General features: G+C 55.8%; 2 protein-coding genes across 3 annotated transcripts; one reads left to right on the top strand and one right to left on the bottom strand.

The window, feature by feature from the left end:
• The first annotated feature begins 31 nt into the window (after positions 1-31).
• Positions 32-9,114, top strand: CALM3 (calmodulin 3). Of its 2 annotated transcripts, XM_019752615.3 has the most exons (6): positions 32-228; positions 4,427-4,457; positions 6,682-6,825; positions 6,960-7,066; positions 7,273-7,408; positions 7,492-9,114. In XM_019752615.3, exons 1-6 carry the CDS (start codon positions 226-228, stop codon positions 7,518-7,520), a joined length of 450 nt encoding a protein of 149 aa, XP_019608174.1. In that variant the 5' UTR covers positions 32-225; the 3' UTR covers positions 7,521-9,114. The 2 variants fall into 2 exon arrangements, with proteins under 2 accessions (XP_019608174.1, XP_088656203.1); XM_088800077.1 differs by lacking the exon at positions 32-228.
• Positions 9,115-13,666: 4,552 nt separating this feature from the next.
• Positions 13,667-18,172, bottom strand: PTGIR (prostaglandin I2 receptor). Its single transcript, XM_074316223.2, has 2 exons — positions 16,880-18,172; positions 13,667-15,906 (listed from the first exon to the last, which is right to left on the bottom strand). The coding sequence occupies exons 1-2, from the start codon at positions 17,645-17,647 to the stop codon at positions 15,520-15,522; spliced, it is 1,155 nt and encodes a 384-aa protein (XP_074172324.2). The 5' UTR covers positions 17,648-18,172; the 3' UTR covers positions 13,667-15,519.
• Positions 18,173-18,481: the final 309 nt, after the last annotated feature.

Below are 18,481 nucleotides of genomic sequence, written 5' to 3'. Positions count from 1 at the left end.
GCGGGAGTCGCAGTGCGACGGCACGTGGGCCGGGCGGGGCGGGGCCGGGCGAGGCGGGGCGCGCGCGGCGGCCGTTGAGGGACCGTTGGGGCGGGCGGCGGCGGCGGCGAGCCCTGCGGGCAGTGAGTGTGGAGGCGCGGACGCGCGGCGGAGCTCGATCTGCTGCAGCTGCTGCCGCCGCCGGAAGAACCTTGATCCTCCCGCTCCGGACACCCCGGCCTTACCATGGTGAGTGAGGCTGGAGGGCCGCGGAGGCTGGGGACTGTGAGGCGGGCACGGCGGGGCAGGACCCCTGAGAGGGCCGGTGGACGCCTGTCCACCCTCTCTGGCCCCCAATCCGGGGCATTTGAACCCGGAGCGGGACGTTTGGGTCCAAGAAAGGGGTTTGGGGGCTTCCAAAAGCTACTTTTGGCACCAAGTGGGTTGTTTAGACCCCGAAATAGGCACCTGAGCCCTGTACCGGGGCATTTGAACCCAGGATGGAACATCAGGACCCTAAGAGGGGCGTTTGGACCCCCCCCAAGGGCTTTTGCACCCTGGATAGGGCGTTTGGTCTCTGAGGTGAACCCCAGGGAGAGAGATAAGAAACGCTGGCTGGGGAAGCCGGTTATTTGGGCCCTGATGAAGGTTTGGAATCCTGAGAGGATGCAGGGAAGGGGGATCCAGAGGGAGGCCGCGCTGCTGGGGAGCTCCCCGAGAGGGGGCTGTGGGTAGCTGGGCCTTGGGTGGGATGGGGTTGACTTCTGCAGATCAGAGCTTTGGAGGGGGGTGGGGGTTCTCCGAAAATCAGCATTGCAGAGGAAGGAGGAGGGTGAGGCACATGTTTCGTGGAGGAAGGGCCTGGGGTGGGTGGCAGTGGAGGTTAGAAGATGCTCTTGAAACCTGCAGAGACTGAAAAGAATTGGGGTCACGGAGGTAGCTAAAAGGGGATGATGGCAAGATTGGTGTTTGCCAGTGGTGGGGCAACAGGAGCCCTCATGATTGATTTGGGGGCAGCCCGAAAAGGTTCTGAGGTTACCAGTGGGTAAAGGCTGTTGCTCTAGAAAGAGGCCGTTGGGGGGGGTTAGGGGGGCAGGCAGGATCCATAAGAGGGGGCTTTACAAGGTGAGGGGTGGGAGAGGACTTGAGCTTGGGTGGTGGGAAGTGAAATGGAAGGAAGCTTGGGGTGGGGGAGTTTGAGGAGAAAATGAATGGCAGCCAAGGTGGGCCTCGGTTTGGAGGTGGATGTGGGTAGCTCCCTGGAAGTCTCTGGGGAAAAGGCCGGGACAAAGACTGTTCAGTCTGGATGGGGAGTGGGCTGCAGAGCCAGAGGGAGTGGCTCTACGGTTCCCCTTCTCCAGGAAGAACATGGCTGGGCAGAAGGCACCCCGGCAGTTGGAGCAGGTGGGCGGAGTTGTTCAGGCCCTTATTGCGCACTGAAGTCCCATGAAATGGGGGTGAGGGATCAAAGTTTAGGATACATCAAATGACCCAGCTTTTTAAGCCTCACCCCCTGACTGCCCCTTTCAGACCAGGAGAGCTGCTTTTCCCAAACAGGAATGCTGGTTTTCTCATGATTTCCGGCTCCACTCACTGTTCTGCATCTCCTCACTTGTGCCAAATGACAGTGCAGTACAGTGTGGCGTCGGTGACAATCAGACAGCCTGTTTGTGTGGCCTCAGGGTGGGGGCTGCAGAGCTTGACCAGAGAGGACCTCCAGAGGGACCCTTTCATCAGCCTGAGGGCCACTTGCTCTGTTCAGGGCTGGTACTGAATGCTTCTGTTAATTCACACAGCTGAGCTTTGAGAGAAAACCAGCAAACTGGTTCTTTCCTACTCCCTGCCACCCACAACACCCCCAGCCCCCCCAGGCTCAGGCTCAGAACCGTGCGCAGCCTTCCTCCCTGGCAGGGCTGGGGAGAACAGGCAGCCGCTGCTGTGTATCAGATCTCAGACTTGCTGCCACAGAGCTGATGGCTCTTCTCACTGCTACCCCACTTTCTTCCAGCAGAACCTTGCAAAAGGGGTGCTGAAGCACTGGCAGGTGCCAAGAGGCCCCCCCCATCTCCCAAATCGGACCCAAACTTTGGCCCCAGCTAGTTTCTCTTTCCATTTATAATCAGCAAGGTATGGGTGGGACAAGTCACTGTTAACTAGCCTTGGACGGACTTTGGCCTGAGAACTGTGGCTCCTCCTTGGCCCTGGTGAGGGGCCCTGGCCTTGGTTTCTGAGCTCATCTAACACTGCTCTCTGGCATTGGCTGGAGGTTGGGGCAAGGCAGAGAAATAATACCCTCTTCCTTCACCCACCCCACTTTTTTTTTCATTGTCCAGCGTCTTGCTGGAACCTAAGATGAGGAATACGGAAGTAGGAGACCAGCTGGGTTATTTTGGAGACAGGTTTTGGTGCAAGCTATTGATCTTCAGCTCTGCAAAGGAAAGAAGCCCTGAGAAGGGGTCCCCAGCAACAATCCCTTCTGGGCAGCTGCCATGCTTTGAGATCTGTAGCTTGGAGCTGGGACTTTCCTTCACCCAGCAGAAGAGGCGGGAGGTGGGGGAGGGTTTCCTGACCTGGAGGGAGAGTGTCTGACCAGCTCTGCAGGCCGAGCCACAGCTATTTGCAGCAACCCTAAGATAGTGTGCAGTGCCTCACCTGCACCTTCTGGCCCATCTGGGGTGGGGAGTAGCAGACACTGCCTTCGGAGCCACTCCAGGACATTCTGCAACCTGCCCCGGCCTCCGTGCCCCTTGGCCCCACACCCCTGACAGCATTGCCCAAAGGAAGGGGAGAGTTGGGCTTCCTGCCTAGTGGTGCGGTTTGGGCAGGAAGGTCCCTGGTTGGGCTAGCTTTTCCATCTAGGCCAGGGGAGAGGATGGAAGCAGGTGGCATGGCGGCCCTCCTCCCCAGACGGCTCCTCTCCTCTGATCTTCCTCTTCCCTTCCCCTGGGATTGCCTGGCCTTGGTAACCAGAGCCCATCCTCTTCTCACTTTCCCTGAACAGCTTCCTCGGTGACAGGACTTGGAGATGTGGGCCCAGGCTTTGCTCTTAGGAAACAGCGGAAGTGCGTGGAGCAAAGGGCTCATGAGCCTGGGGCTGCCTGATGGGTGTTAGGAGCCCAGTGGCCGAGGCTTTTTTTCAGGCAATAAAGAAGTGTCTCCATTTGGCCTCCGACCCTTCTCTTTAGACTTTAGACTTTTCTAGAATGTGCATATGTAGTGTTTTTCCTTTTCTACCTTCCTTCTGTCCCCTCCCTTAGCCATCTCTCCTCTGTCACCATTACTTTGATTTCCCCTCCCATTCTGCCTATTTGGGGCTTGGCTTCAAGTTCCTCTTCCCTTAGGTTTTAAAAAAAAAAGACATTTTAGACCAGTTCCAGTGTGACCAGTTCTTAATATTTGGGACAGGGTGGGGATTGTTGCTAGCTTCCATACAAGCTCTGGAACCTCTATGTAGAATAATGCAAATGCATACAACAGGGTGCATTGGTTTGGGGGGCCCTCAGACCTAGAGAAAGAACCTGCTGTAGACTTGGAGCCGCCTTCCCCTAATTATGAAAGGAAGTAAAGGAGGGGGAGCAGTCAGTCTGGACCCACTGTGGTCAGGGGAGGGTGGTACCTTCTTGGCAGCGTTTACAGAAACCAAGGAAAATTCATCTTTTCACTGCCTAAAGCTAAATCTTGGGATTCGGCCCCCACTTTCTCCTCCCCCAGAGGATCCCTGTACCTGGCTGCTTCCCAGCACACCGGCCAGGAAAAGCTAGTCTGCCCCTCCTCTGTCCCACCTCCAAACCCCGCATGCAGCAAGGGTTGGAAAGGGTTAAAAACTGCAGCGCAGCTGGGGAAGTCCTACAGCCTCTGCAGCCACTGCTGCTGCCCGCTGCAGTCCCCTCCCTGACATTTGGCCCTCCTGCCCAAAAGAAACAGGACAAAATGGTGCTCTGCGCCATCCCTGTGTGCAAGGGAGTAGAGCAACTGCCTCTAGCCTAACCGGGGTTCTTTCAGATACTCAGAGCCACCATATAGGAGAATTTTTGCCAGTTAGGTACACTGTGCTTGGACCTAGCGCCTCCAAATAGATGACACAGAAACTAGCTGGCAGCCCAGACGCCTTCCCTCTGCCCTACCCAAGGACTGGCCTGTTTCAGTTTGGAGACTTATAGAGCTGCTTGATTAGGCCTCCAGGGCAACTGCTCCCTTCACACAGCCTCTGGAGCTCCCAGCAGCAGCTTTGACACAGACAGGAACCTGCTGTGCCAATGTGGCTGGTCTGGGGCTGGAGCAGCACTTCTCCCGCACCCTGACTCAGGCATGTCCCCCCCTTGCCCAGGTGCATGGGATGCCATGTGGAGCTGGCCTCACCAACAGGGGCTGGGCTGAGCGAGGAAGGTGTAGCCCTGATGGCAGCTAGCCCTCCCGGTGACTAACTCTCTGCTTCCTGCTTTTCCAGGCTGACCAGCTGACTGAGGAGCAGATTGCAGGTGAGCTTACCTACCCCACTCCTCATCCTCCCTCAGGAGGCCTCTGCATTCCCGGCCAGGGGTAACATCTGACAGGCCAACTTGTGTGTCCCCTACGTCACCTAGTGCTCTGCCCTGTGCTTAGAATGTTAATAAGTGGCCTATAAGAGCACACCAGTGCCCCAGTGACACCCAGCCCCGTGGTCCTGACACAGGCCTTCACCGGACAGCAAGGGCTGCAGGGGGAGCTGTGCTGTCAGTCCCAGCTCCTGCCAGGTAGGCTCAGCAGGTCAGCTCCCTGCCTCCCTGTCCCACTTTAGGAGCCACCCAGGAAATGCCGGTCACTCCCACCTCTGCACTTCCCAGTTTTGCACTCCCCCTTGCACGGGCTCACACTCACCAGAAGTGCGTTTCCCGTTCTCTGCATGGCAGCAACTTCTCCTCCTTCCGTCTTAGCTCACCGGTCACCTCGGAGAGGCCTTCCCTGACTCCCTGCCACATAGACAGCCTTCCTTTACTCTCATGTCATTCTGGGGTTTTTCTTCATAGCCTTTCTGGTCGTGTGACATTATTTCATGATGTCTTTATCTGCCATACCTCCTGTCACTAGATGGGACTTCCTGGAGCTGGGGCTTTGTTTCTGTTGATCCTGCTGTACCTTCAGTGCCTAGAATCTAGTAGGTGCTCCGTAAATTGTTGTCGGCTAAATAAATGAACAAAGGAGCCGTCCCATACCTCCCAGTAAGCTGAAAGAAATCCTTGGGTCCCATCTAACTCACTTCTTTAGCCAAAAAGGTCACAGCTGCAGGAACTAGTATGTGACTGAGTGGGTTTCCAGGTCCCCCTTCCCAGACTGAACTGCCTGAGGACAGAAACCAGCTCTCGGTTTATCTCCATAGCCATGGGCCAGTCCAGTAGACAGGAGCAAAGGTCCCGAGAATGGGGCCCCTGGGTGCCAGCCACTACCCAAGCTGTAGCTTTGCGGTCAGGATCACTAGGCTATGTGATGGGTAGTGGGTGTCCAGCTTCTGTACTGGGAGGAGGCAGGAATGGACTTGCCTTCTCTCCTTTCCTCCTCAACCCTCCCTCCCACCCCACTCCCACCGCCAACACACAGAGTCACACTTTCAGCTTCTAAACTTTGGCCCCAAGTGGCTATGGAGACCCTCTGAGGCAAGCCAGAGAACTGCCTTGTTTAGTGGTCATGAGTTCAGCGTGCACACATGACTCTCCCTGCACCCCAAGAACAACAAGGCCTCAGCACGGGGAGGTGCCATTATCCCCAAGGAGACTCACCCTCTCCCCAGGGCCCAGAGGCCCCAGAGTACAGCTCGGTTATGTGTGTGGCTCCCAGCACACGTGCCACCCACACCCCAATTCTCTGCCCTTGTGTAATACAAACACCCCACTCTCCACCCTGTCCCCATTAGCAAACTGTCCACCACCTCACCCCAGCCCACACCCTCTGGGAATAGGCTGCCAGGCATCTGTTCTCTAAAGGTTTGGGGGTAGGGAGCACCCGGTGCCAAAATGGGCCCAGTGGGAGGGCAGGAGCCACGTGCTTCTTCCCCGCTCCTGATGCGTCCCCAGCTGTGGCCTTCCCACTCAGCACCACTAGCTCCTCATCCTCCTGGCTTGGCAGCCCTCCCCTTTCCTTCCATCCCCCCACCCGCCCCACGCACCGTCCGTCAGCCGTGCTCTGCTGCTGACCACCCCCACACTGCACCACACACAGCCATTCACTCGCTCCTCTGGAAGCCGGTAGCATTGGCCCGAGGAGCTGGGCTGGTGGTACCAGTCAGGAGGGACACAGTGCCAGCCAGAGGGATTCTGTAGCCTCCCCTCTCCTTCCCAGACAGTTGACCTTGGCTGGCATACTTTAGATCGAGACTTCCCTTGGCTCTCATCCACTCCGTGATATTGGTCCGTTTCATCATTTGAGGGAGAGGCCGAAGCCAGATACCACAAAGAAGTGTAGAATTATCTAACCACAGCCGTCAGCCCATCCCCCCGCTGTCCTCACGGAGCTAGGGTGGTGGGACAGGTAGCTTTACCCGGCCCAGAGGATGTGCTCAGTAAGTTGACTGAGCGCTGAGGCGAGAGGCTGCGACCGGCACTGAAGTCGGGTTCTGGCTTCTGCAGGTGGGCCTGACCCTCGGCCTTGCTCTGTGGAGCAAGTCCGCACCCTGACGGCAGGCTTTCCCTGCGCTCCTTCACCTCTGATTCACTCCCTTTCTTCCCTCAGAGTTCAAGGAGGCCTTCTCCCTCTTTGACAAGGACGGAGATGGCACTATCACCACCAAGGAGTTGGGGACGGTGATGAGGTCCCTGGGACAGAACCCCACCGAAGCAGAGCTGCAGGACATGATTAATGAGGTGGACGCGGATGGTGAGTCCCGTGGCGCGGGTGGGCAGCCCCCTCCTGGTCCGCCCTCCAAGCACAGGGCATCTTCCTCGGGGTGATGGAGGTCATCTCCCAGAGGCCAGGCCGCGGGCGTTTCGAGCTCCCTCCCCACCTTCCAGGGAACGGGACCATTGACTTCCCGGAGTTCCTGACCATGATGGCCCGAAAGATGAAGGATACCGACAGCGAGGAGGAGATCCGAGAGGCCTTCCGTGTCTTTGACAAGGTGAGCAGTCCTTTCCCAGAGTGCTTGGGACTCTGGTGAGGGACGCACAGCACAGCTGGAGCCACTGAGTCACCGCTCCCGGGAGGCCTGGGTCCCAATGCCAGCCCCACAGGAAGCTCCTGCCCTGCTCCCCCTCTCCCACTGCCCCCGGGGAAGACCAGCCAACTGCCTCGAGCTCAGAGCCTTTACCTGACCCCCAACACCAGGATGGCAACGGCTACATCAGCGCAGCAGAGCTGCGTCACGTAATGACGAACCTGGGTGAGAAGCTGACCGATGAGGAAGTGGATGAGATGATCAGAGAGGCCGACATCGACGGAGACGGCCAGGTCAATTATGAAGGTGAGCTGGAGCAAGGCTCGGGGTCCCTCGTGTCAGGGAGGGCCCCGCTCCCCTGCTGACCTCCCTCCTCCGCTTCCTTCCAGAGTTTGTACAGATGATGACTGCAAAGTGAGCGCCCGGGCAGCTGGTGATGCCCGTTCTCTTGATCTCTCTTCTCGCGCGCACTCTCTTCAACACTCCCTGCGTACCCCGGTTCTAACAAACACCAATCGGTTGACTGAGAATCTGAAAAAGCAACAAAAGATTTGTCCCAAGCTGCATGACTGCCCTTTCTCCCTCCTCCCTGAGTCTCCTTTCATGCCCCTCATCTCTTCCTTTTGCCCTGTCCCCTTCCATTCACCTCTTCCAAGGCCTGATGCATTCATAAGATAACCCCTCCCATCCCCCCAGGGGAGCCTCTGCCCTCCTCCTCCAGCCCGGGTGGCTCTCCTCCGTTTAGGTTTGTTTCCTTTGGTTTGTCATCTTATTTTGGGTGCTGGGGTGGCTGCCAGCCCTGTCTCGGGACCTGCTAGGGAGGGGACAAGGCCTTCACCCAGGCCGAAGAGCATGCCTACGCCATTGCATGCAACCAGCCCTGTGATTCCGTGTGCAAATCCCAGCAGCCTTTGGGGCAGGGGTGCGGAGAGAGGCATTCCAGAAGGACTGGGCGGAGTGAGGAGTTGTGTTGGCTGGATGTGGCCCCAGAGAGGGTCGAGGGGCAAGGGAGTCTTGGAAGCTGGCATTCTTTTACCACTTGAGGGGGCCAACTCACAGAAGGGGACGGACCGAGTGGACAACACTCAGACCCCACTGGCTGCTATTCTGAAATCATCTGATTGGCTTCTCGATGCTGGGCTGGGTGGGGGCTGCTCACTTGGCCACTCTGCAGATTGTACCTGCCCGTGTCCCTAAAGCGATCTCAAGCTGTTCTGTAAATACCTGGTGCTAACATCCCACGCGCTCCCTCATGACACACCCGCCCCCCCGCATTGAGGTCCCCTCAAAGGAACCAATGTGGGGATGGTCGCTTTGTAATGTGCTGGTTGTTTTTCATTTATGCCCCTGAAAACTTTAAATTTTGTCTAAAACCATGCTGGGCTAGCTAGTGGGTGGGGAGAGGGAAGATGTACCCCACCACGCCCGCCCTGGAGAGAATATACCTGCAATAAACAGTCTTGTCTGCTAGCTGCCAGGAGCAGCCTGTGATGGCTCTGCTTCCCAGTCAGCGGCCCCCCCCTCCATGGTGACTTGCCGGCTCCCTCACCTGTGCTGTCTCTGTGCCCTCTTCTCCCCCGCCGTGCCCGCCTGCCCCCCCCCCCCCCCTCTGCAGCGGACAGCATGATCCGTGACCTTGCTTCTGACTGTGGGACGAGTAAGTTAATGTGGGCAGTTCGCTCGTCTGGATTCTGTTTTCCTTTTTCTGTTCTTTTCATCTGCCCCCTACCCCCACCCCCAGGTTGTTCAAGTGGCTTTTCCTGGGACCTGCCCAGCTTTGAGAATCTCTTGTCATCCACCCTCTGGCACCCAGCCTCCAGGGGAGGGGGGGCATAGTTGGAGACCCAGCCAAGAGCTGAGGGTCAGGGCAGGTAGGCATGAGGCTGTGGACATTTTCGGAGTGTTTTGGTTTGGGTTTTGTTTCTTTTTAAACCGGGCAATATTGTGTTCAGTTCAAGCTGTGAAGAAAAATATATATCAATGTTTTCCAATAAAATACAGTGACTACCTGATGGGCTCTGGCCCTCTTGTCTTGGTTTCTGGGCTTGCTCCCACACGGACCCTGCAGCCGTGGCCTGGAAGAGCCTTTCTTCCATGCTCCCTCCAAAGATGGATTCTCATCACTGCGACCAGTGGGGGGCCCGTGAGCTGGAGTTCAGGTCCCAGCCAGCGAGGCCGCTCAGGTTTGAGTGCTCACCACACATCAGCACGGGACGTGCACATGTGAGAGACCAAGCCCACCCTTGGGGGGTGGGGGGACATCAGACAAAAACAAGTCCTCAGGTTCGCAAAGGCGGGGCAGATCTTGGGAGCCTAGGCCCAGTGGGGGGTTCTCAGCAGGGTGCTCTGGGGACAGGGTGGCATTCACTGAGTGAGTCGCTGTCAGTTGGGCAGCCTAAGTGTGCCGTGTGGTCCTGAGCTCATGGAGCTTCAGTCCCCTCCAGGAGAGGGCCCAGGACGGAGACGTGAAACAAAAGCCCAAAACAACCACAAATTACAGAAAGCTCCTTAACTTTCCCAGGGGTAAGGGATATAAAGAAGAAAGGCCTGCGATCCAGAGCAGTGCTGTAGGGGAGGGATATAACAATGGGGGTGGGGGGTTTTCCCAAAATACTCATCCCCCACCCACAGGGCTCGGGGAATGAACAGTTAACTGTGTAACTTCTGAGCTGCTTACACTTGACCACAGAGGTTGGACAGGAGTCAAGCAGAGACAAGAGTTCAGTGGAATAAAGACTCCTGCCTTCTGTTCATCTTCACCTGGCCTTGGAAGGATGGAGAAGCCTGGCAGGGCCCACCCAACCTCAGGGGCCTTCCTTGTGGCAGAGATTTGGCCTGGGAAGCATCTTCCACAGAGCCCAAGCACTGGGAGAGGAAGTTGGGAGCAGCAAGCCATTTTTCCAGAGCCCCAGTGTCTGTGCCCTGATTTTCTGCATCTGGTTGTGGTTGGGCGTTTGGCACAGTAAGGCAGTGGGTGTAATGGATGAGAGCAGCTGACCACTGGCTCCAGCACCGAACTGCCTCTCTGGCCTCAAGCAGATGACTGGTCCTGACCTCAATGCCTCTGGCTGTAGAATGGGGGCATAATAGCACCTGCCTCCTGGGGCTGAGTCAAGGACTGAATGAGCCAGAAGAACAAGGCCTGGGGTCCAGTGAATGCCCAGTGAGCATTCGGCATTCTATGTGGGGTGTTTCCTACCTCACAGATTCTCTTCGAAGTTCTACATCCATGATCTTGAGTCCTTCAAGCAACCATTGGGGCTGGATTCAATTAGTCCCCATTTTGCAGCCTAGGAAACTGAGGCCCAGAGAAATGAAGAGACAACTCCAAGGTTATTAAGTCAAAAGTGGCACAGCTGGAATTTGAACGAGATCTGACCCCAAGTAGTCCATGCTCAGTTGCCCAGTTTTAGAGTAAAGGGTCTTTTAAAAAAAAGGAGGCAGGGCCGGTCCAGTGGCTCAGGTGTTTGGAGTGCCGTGCTCCTAACTCCGAGGTAGCTGGGTCGATTCCCACATGGGCCTGTGAGCTGCGCCCTCTACAGCTAAGATTGTGAACAACAGCCCTCCCTGGAGCTGGGCTGCCGTGAGCAGCCGAGGGACTGCCTCAGTAGAGCGCAAGGCTCAATACCAGCATGGGACAGGGAGCTGTGTCCTACACACAACTAGACTGAGAAACAACGGCTTGAACTGCGGGGCAGGGGGGACGCGGAAGAAAGGGGAAATTTAAGAAAAAAGGCAGGCCAGAGAGAGCCAGTTAGGCTGAGGTCACAGTGGTGGGATCTGAGGTGGGAGCTGCCCTTTCAGCCTCCAGGAGACCTGTGGAAAAGTCTGGCCTCGTAGTTGACAGGAAGACAGATTTTGGTGACCCACAGAATTGGGCTCCAGGCCGTGTGACCACGCAGTGAGTTCACTTCTCGGCCTCAGTTTACTAGTCTGCAAAATGGAGAATGATCTATAAAAGGATCATAAAATATCCCTCTTGGAGGGTTGCGCCAAACATTTTGTAAGCATCATCTTATTTAAGTCTCATCCAGGCCAGATTGAGTCCTAATAAAATTCACCTATTTGTGGTGGGCATGAGGTAAGTTAATACCGAGATCTGACAGTACATGAATGGTGGCCCAGGCAAGGAAAGTCTCTGGCACCACACTTCCTGCAAGTGGCTGAGCTGGGTCTCAAAACCCCAGATCACTCGGATCCCAACACCCATGCTTTTACCCACCACCTCCCAGTGCCCGAACGTCTCTACTGCCTGTCATCATTTTCCCTTCGGGCCCTGTGGTTTGAAAGACTTTTACTCCCAGACAGGCTGCATTATTAAATAATTATAACTTCCTTCTCCCATTCTTTATTAATCAAAGACACATAGACAGCACTCAGAGCTTCTAATGGACCCTGGGCAGGCACTGAAGGGAGCTGACTCTGGCCCAAAGCAGAGGTGCTTGCAGTGAAGATCGTTTCCAGTTCAGGCTCACAGATCTGTGGGACCAGCTCAAAACCTGTCCTGACAAGGTGACTAGATGAGGGGACACACTGGGAAGTGCCCAACCAGCACCCAAACTATGGAAATCCAGGTTCCCCCTCACTTCCCAAGGGCAATGGCTCTGGGGCCACTTCTAAATGTCACTCCCAGTGTGACCAGCAGGTGGGGCAATGACTACAGAAATCCCTGTGAACTGCAACTCCCAAGGACCAGCCAGGGTGTGTATGTGTGTGTGCTAAGTCCCATCTGTGGGCCAGGCCCGGAGCTAGGAAAACAGAAATGCATAAAGAAATGAAGTTAAAAATGAATAAAGTCTCCTAATATGTCACTTCTTGACCCCCCAGCCCAGACTAGGGCAAGTGCCTCATATGTGTTCTCACAGATCCTTGCACTGTGCTGTCTTGGTACATATCACAGCTCATCAGTTTGTATATTTGCTGCCTATTGCAATACATATTTCTGTGATTACTAAATTGTCACCCCACTGAGTACAGCATTAGGAATAGAGACAGTGGAAATGTAACAGCTGTATGCAATGTCAGAGGGGTAGTATATTGGGGGAGAGGGGTATTTGTGAGGAATATAAATGGTAAATGTCTTAACTATTACATTGTTTTGTACTCCTGAAACTAATAAAATAAAAAGAACACTGGAAAAAAAATTGTCACCCCACTGGATCGTGAGTGAGGGAGGGCCAAGGCAGTGTCACTGCTACATCTCCAGTAGGCACACAGCAGCCAAGGGCCCAGAGTAGGTTCAAGGGGATCTGTTGAATTAATAAATAGAGAACCGAAAGAAGAGAGGCACTCGAGGCCAGAGCTAAAACTGTGACCACAACAGAAACCCGCCTCTTGGCTCTCTTTCTTCCAATCCTCAGCTGTCCCCTCCTCCAAGAAGCCCTCCCTGATGTCTCCCTAGATTCTCCCTCCATGACCTCCAGCCCTGTCTGCCTGACTGTGAGCCCCAGGAGGGCAGGGCCAGGGCTGTCTCTGTCACTGCCATGTCCGCAGCATCACATGGACAAGACCTGTCCTACAGTCAGCCCACAATAAGAGCCTGCTGAGTGAATGAATGTCTGTACGAGGCAGGCTGCAGTGAGTGTCACCATGCAGCCTAAAAAGCACTGAGCACACTTGAGAGAGGAGTGATTAAGTCTTCAAGGAGGAGGAGGAGTTTAAGCAGGCTCTTGAAGGGCCAGGGTGCTTTTGACGGATGGAGAAGGGGAAGAACACTGTTCCAGGAAGGATGAACTCAATTAGCAAAGAGGTGGAGGCCCAAAAGGTCACCGGCTGTTTGGGGAAAACTTGGTTGTCTGCTGTGGCTGAGCAGAGCCCGTGGGAGTTGACCCTTGGCCTCCAGGCCATGGGAGCCCTTGGAGCTTTGCAGGCAGGGGAGTGACCACTCAGACAGGACCTTCCAGACAGGACCTTGGCAGCTAGCAGGATGCACGGGCAGTCGGGTCAGGACATCCTCCAGTAGGAGATGAGTTCCCAAATCATTCCTGAGGGGCTGTGGGTGGACAGGGTGGGAGTTGTTTGAATCCCCCTGACCTGGCAGACAGTATAGACATCCAGGCCAGAGTGGTGGGGGTCTGAGATAAACAGTGGGGTGCAGAGGAGGGGGCGAATTCCTGAGATTTTAGGCCTGGTGGGTAACAGCCACCAGAAAACCCGCTTCAACACTTTATCCTCCCCTCCCCTTAATCCGCATCTGAAAAATGGTCACGGTAATAGCACCCCCCTCAGGCCAGGATGCTGTGGGTTCCAATGCCCAGCCCTGCACTGGCATTTAAGGAGATCTAAGATGGACAGAACTGACCCACCTTTGGAGGCCTCACAGAAAGAGGAGGGGAGTGGCCCCTAGGGTTCATGCCTGGGCAAGCAGGCCCCTTCTCTCTGCTGCCACCTCTCTGCAGCCCCCTCCTCCCTATTCCTTCTCCACCTCCCTCCAGGAGTCCCTTTGGGTCAGTTCCCACTGATTCTGGGCCATTTTTGCTTTTTGTATGTGTCAACTTTATCATTAAATTCAACCAATATAATATTACTTTGTCAAGACTGCTGTAAAAGTTTCTATGCACTCAATTTTTTTTTAGTATTACAGTTTTATTTATTACTGTGGTAAAACACCCATAACATAAAATGTATCATTTTAACCATTTTAAATTGTATAGTTCAGACACATTTAGTACATTCACAATGTTATGAAACCATCACTGTCTAGTTCCAGAACGTTTTCTTCACCCCAAAAGGAAGCCCTGAACCCATTTGGTTGTCATCTTGACAGATTTTTAACTCTCCCAGGCACCCCTTGTTCTTCTTTAATGTGATTTGAAGCATAGTAACTGAAAAATAGTCAAAACAATGGAGCAAAGCATTGCTTTGTTGTCAAACTACATTTGCCCAGATAGCAAAAGATAAGGCCAGTGGCAATAACAGCAGTGTTTACTGTAGGCTGTGCTCCAGACCTTGTGCTAAATTGCTTTTCAGGGGGAATCACTTCATCCTCAGCATAACCTTGTAAGCTAAGTACTAGGTTATGATCGCCCTTCTATGTAAAAGGAAGCCAAGGTACAGAGAGGCAGTCACCAGCCCAACAAGTGCTGGGCTCCAGAGATAGACCAACTCCACCGCAGGCTGTGCGTGCTTTCTTCTTGCTGTGTGACCCGGGGCTGGTGATTGCCCCCTCTGGGCCTGGATTTCCACATCTGTAGAAAGGCTCTAAAAATAGGCTGGAGTGAGAGGAGGCACCTCGTATGGAGAACGACTCGCTGATGTTAGCTGCTGTAGAAGGCTCTGGCCTTGCATACCCCACCCTTCCCCAGGTGTGGATTTATTGTTTTAACCCAGGAGCAAGTGAGAAAGAGGAACTGGGGCTGGCAGGGGTGGGGACAAGCCGGGGTGAGGGTGGTGCTTTCCCATTCACCCTCCTACCACCCTAAGCACCACTTCCTTTCATGCCAGTTGGCTCACTCTGAAGCACCCTCAATTCTGAGGTTTCTGAGGGCAAGGGATGGCAACCATCGAGGGGATGGGTGGAAGGCTAGAAATCACTCAGCAGAATCCAGGTTGGGGCAGAGACTGGTCTGTGTTCCCAGCACCTGGCAGAGTCAGTGTACACTATTTGTTGAATGCATGAATGAATGAATGAATGAATGAATGAATGAATGAATGAAATTTTTGTGAGGGCTCCAAGGACACATGAGGTGAGGTTGGCTTTGTCAGGAGGCAGCTACTTATTTGAAGACAGACAAAGGACTTAGGTCTGTGTTCTTGGGCTGTACCTGGGATTTGCCCACACCCGTGGTCCCCCCACCCCCATGCACCCAAAGTCCATATCTTAAGACTACCAAGCCACACAATGCAGCATCTCCCCTTCCTCCCGCCTCTCCTGGGGCGGCGCAGGACTCCCAAGTGTGATGGAGAATCAGAAGGGAGGAGAGGCAGGGAGGGAGTCCCTGGCTCTTGGAGTGGCCTGGGAGATGGCAGGATCATCCCCTGGGGATTTGGGATGGACAGCTGGGGCACTCTGAATGGATAGGCACCAGCGTAGGAACACAAATCCTAGCAGACCCAAGTGCACAGGAGCTCCTGGGAACTTTTCTGCCTTCTAAATATTTAGACAGTGAGATGGATGGCCAAGTGAGGGCCAGACCAGGCCGGCCAGGCCACTGGTTATTTTGAGAGAACTGTTCTTGTGCTATAGGAGAAATCTTCCCTCCCTCACTCCCTCTTGTCCCAGAGCCTGTTGTGGCCACCCTGAAGGAGAAGAAATAGCAGCTGGTCACCCCCTGAATTCAGGGGTTCAAGGGTTCTGGCAGGCCAGGGCTCCAGGATCCGTCCCTCTGATCACCTATCTGCAGCCACCAGCCATGCCCCTGATTATCTAGCTTCTGCTCCCGGAAGACAGGGCAGGAGATTACGGGGTAGCCTACATGTCAGCAGAGGGAGCAGGCTGCCGTGGACCCCACTTTGGATGGTGATCCCATGGTGCTGCCAGATGGCTGTGTCGGAGGCAGGTGTGACCCCTGAGCCTCACCCCAGGCTGACAAAGGCACCCAGTTCCCCTCCTTGCTCCCAAGAGTGGTGGGGGCCCTTGGGTCCTTCCTTCCTGAAGCAGGCTGGGAGAGGGGGTTCTGCGAGTGGCTGTGGGCAAGGCTGGGGCAGAGGCAGCAGAACCAGAGCTTGAGGCGCTGGAAGACGGCCTTGCGGAAAAGGATGAAGACCCAGGGGTCCAGGATGGGGTTGAAGGCGTTGAAACGGAAGGCCAGCAGGTCCCCCATCTCACTGCTGTCTGGAGTGATGGCCTGGGTGAAGCCGCGGATCTGAGGACACAGTGAGGGCATCAAGAAGCACCCGCCTCCCCACACCCCACCACATCCTCACTCCCTTTCACCCACTTGCTTGCTGCAGAAATAAGAGAGGGGAAAGAGATAAGATGACAACTCAGAGATAAATGCATCCCGGGAGCAGAGACACAAAAGCCTCAGGAAATAGCCAGCAGAGGCCTAGAGAGTGAGTGATGGGGTGGGTCCTGTGGCTGTGCCTGGGTGCGTCTACCCACAGCTTCCAGCCCCTGAGTCATGGTAATCCCCTAAACATTTGATGACCCTCAAATCTAGCCCAGCCTTACATTTTACAGAAAGAGAAACTGAGGCCCAGGTACAGGTGGATGACGGGGTGCCTCGGTACTTCAATAAGGAAAAGGCTGAGTGGACTCCTCCAGGAAAGGGGTGAAGCTGGGAGAGTCCATGGGCACTCAGAGGGTGGGGCTGGGGTAGGGAAGTTTAGGGGGTGGGGTAGTGGGGAGCTCAGACTTTGGAATCAAAAGAGCCCGGGGTCCAGACCTGACTCTGTGCGATCATGGGCAAGAGACATTTGCCCCTTGTCTATAAAACTGGTGACAAGACAGAAGCTTTGTCCTGTTTGGTGATAAATGGAAAATGAGAGCATAGGTCATTTTAAAGACGATCTGAAAAAAGATTTGTAAACCATTGAGCACAGGGCAGACATAGAGCAAGTGATCGATGAATCGTGGCTCTTATTATCATTAATGGGTAGGGGAAGGTTGAGCGTGCACTTGAGGGGGGGCTGGAGATGTGGGGAGGGTATTCAAGGGGTCAGGAGGGGTCAAATGGGGCAGAAGCAACTGGGGAGAGATGTCTCCAAAAACTCAGGAGTTGTTTGACTGTGGCCAGAGCCCCTGAGCTCTTCGAGTCTCGGTTTCCCCATCCATGAAATGGGCACAAACAATTGAGGACCCTCCCAGTGCCCACCCCAGCTGCAGAGGGGACTCACCGTGAGAGGCAGGGAGCACACAGCCATGATGCCCGTCATGAGGGCCAGCAGAATCAGATGGTCAACCTCGTCCTCACCCTGCCGGGGGCTGGGGACAAGCGATCCCTGGTGGCGCCTCTGCTGGCGGTACATGCGGCAGAGGCTGAGGGTGACGGAGCCGTTGCAGAGGACGATGGCGGCCACCAGCAGGGCCACGAGGCTGGCGTAGGCCAGGGAAAAGGCGCAGCCGCCCAGCTGGGCGGAGCGCATGCGGATGAAGCACCAGCTGCCTGGGCAGTACTGCTGGTGTTGGCCCAGGCCCAGCAGGGGCAACGAGCAGAAGAGGGTGCAGAAGGCGTAGATGGCGGGCAGCGCCAGGCGTGCGCAGCGGGGCCCGTCCAGCTGGGCGTAGAGGTAGGGGTGGCTGAGCGCCAGGCAGCGTTCCACAGCCATGGCGCACAGGATGAGTGTGGAGGCCAGGCCGAAGAAGGTCATGGCGAAGGCGAAGGCGTCGCACAGCACCGGGCGGCCCCAGGCCAGGCCCAGCAGCGAGCTGTTGCGGGCGTAGGCCACGAACACCGCTGGGCTCAGGAAACACGTGCCCAGCAGGTCCGTGGCCGCCAGTCCAGTGACCAGCACGGCAAATGCAGAGGGGCGTGACCGCCGCCGTACCCCCAGGATGCCCAGTGCCAGCCCGTTGCCCACTACACCGGCCACAAACATCAGGGTGCTGGTGGCCGGGCCCACCGAGTCCCTCACGTAGGTAAGGTTCCTGCACGAGTCTGCCATCCCGGCCTCCGTCTGCCGGCCTGGACTGGAGGGGCCCCAAGAGTGGGAGGTAGGGGGTAATGGGGAGCCGTCTGCCCTTAGGGCCACTCAGATGCCCACCGCCCACCTCCCCATGGTCCTGATGGCAGCAGAGAGGGTGGGTGGGTGGGGTGTCTCCCAGTCAACCCACACTTCTTGTGCGTCTGCCTATCTGTCTATGCTTCTCTCCCTTCCATCTTCCCCAGTCTCTCCCTCTCTCTCTGCCCCCCTTTCTTTCCTTCTCTGTCTCTGTTTCCTCCTTCCTTCTCCAGGTCCTAGTTGTTTCCTTCTGTCTCTCCGTCTCTTACTATCTCTGTCTCTGTCCCCTCCCCTGCCCAACCCCTTTGTCTCTCCCTCCTTCCCTCTCTCTCCCCACCCCCCACTGCTTTCTATCCCCTTCTCTGCATTTCTGCTTTTGCAGCCCCTCCTCACCGCACCTCTGCTGGCTCTCTCAGTCCCTCCTCTGTCCCCTCATGCCTGGTCTGGTCTGGTCTCGCTGCTGTCTGTGAGGTCTCCCTGTGACAGCTCTCCCTACTTCCCTTCCTCCTCCCTCCCTCCCTACTCATGCCGGCTCACCCAGGCTTTTTCATTTCCTCTCTCTGCCCCGCCTTCCTTCCCCCTGCTTTCTCCAGAGGCCCCCTCTACTCCCTCCCGCCTTCGCTGGAGTGCTCCCTCTGTCCCCCTGCCCAGCACATCCATCTCTCCCTTCTGTCTCCCCTCCCTGTGTCCTCTCATGGTCCCCATCACTGAGCCACCTGCCACCTCCCCACCCAGGTCTCTGCCCTTCTCCCTTCCCCAGGGCCCCCCAGTGGCCCC

This window comes from Rhinolophus sinicus, chromosome 8 (assembly GCF_057876585.1).
Source record: "Rhinolophus sinicus isolate RSI-liver-muscle chromosome 8, RSI-T2T, whole genome shotgun sequence".
Classification (NCBI taxonomy): Eukaryota; Metazoa; Chordata; class Mammalia; order Chiroptera; family Rhinolophidae; genus Rhinolophus; species Rhinolophus sinicus.
Note: the sequence above shows the minus strand (reverse complement) of the source record. Positions and strands in the feature narration are given on the sequence as shown.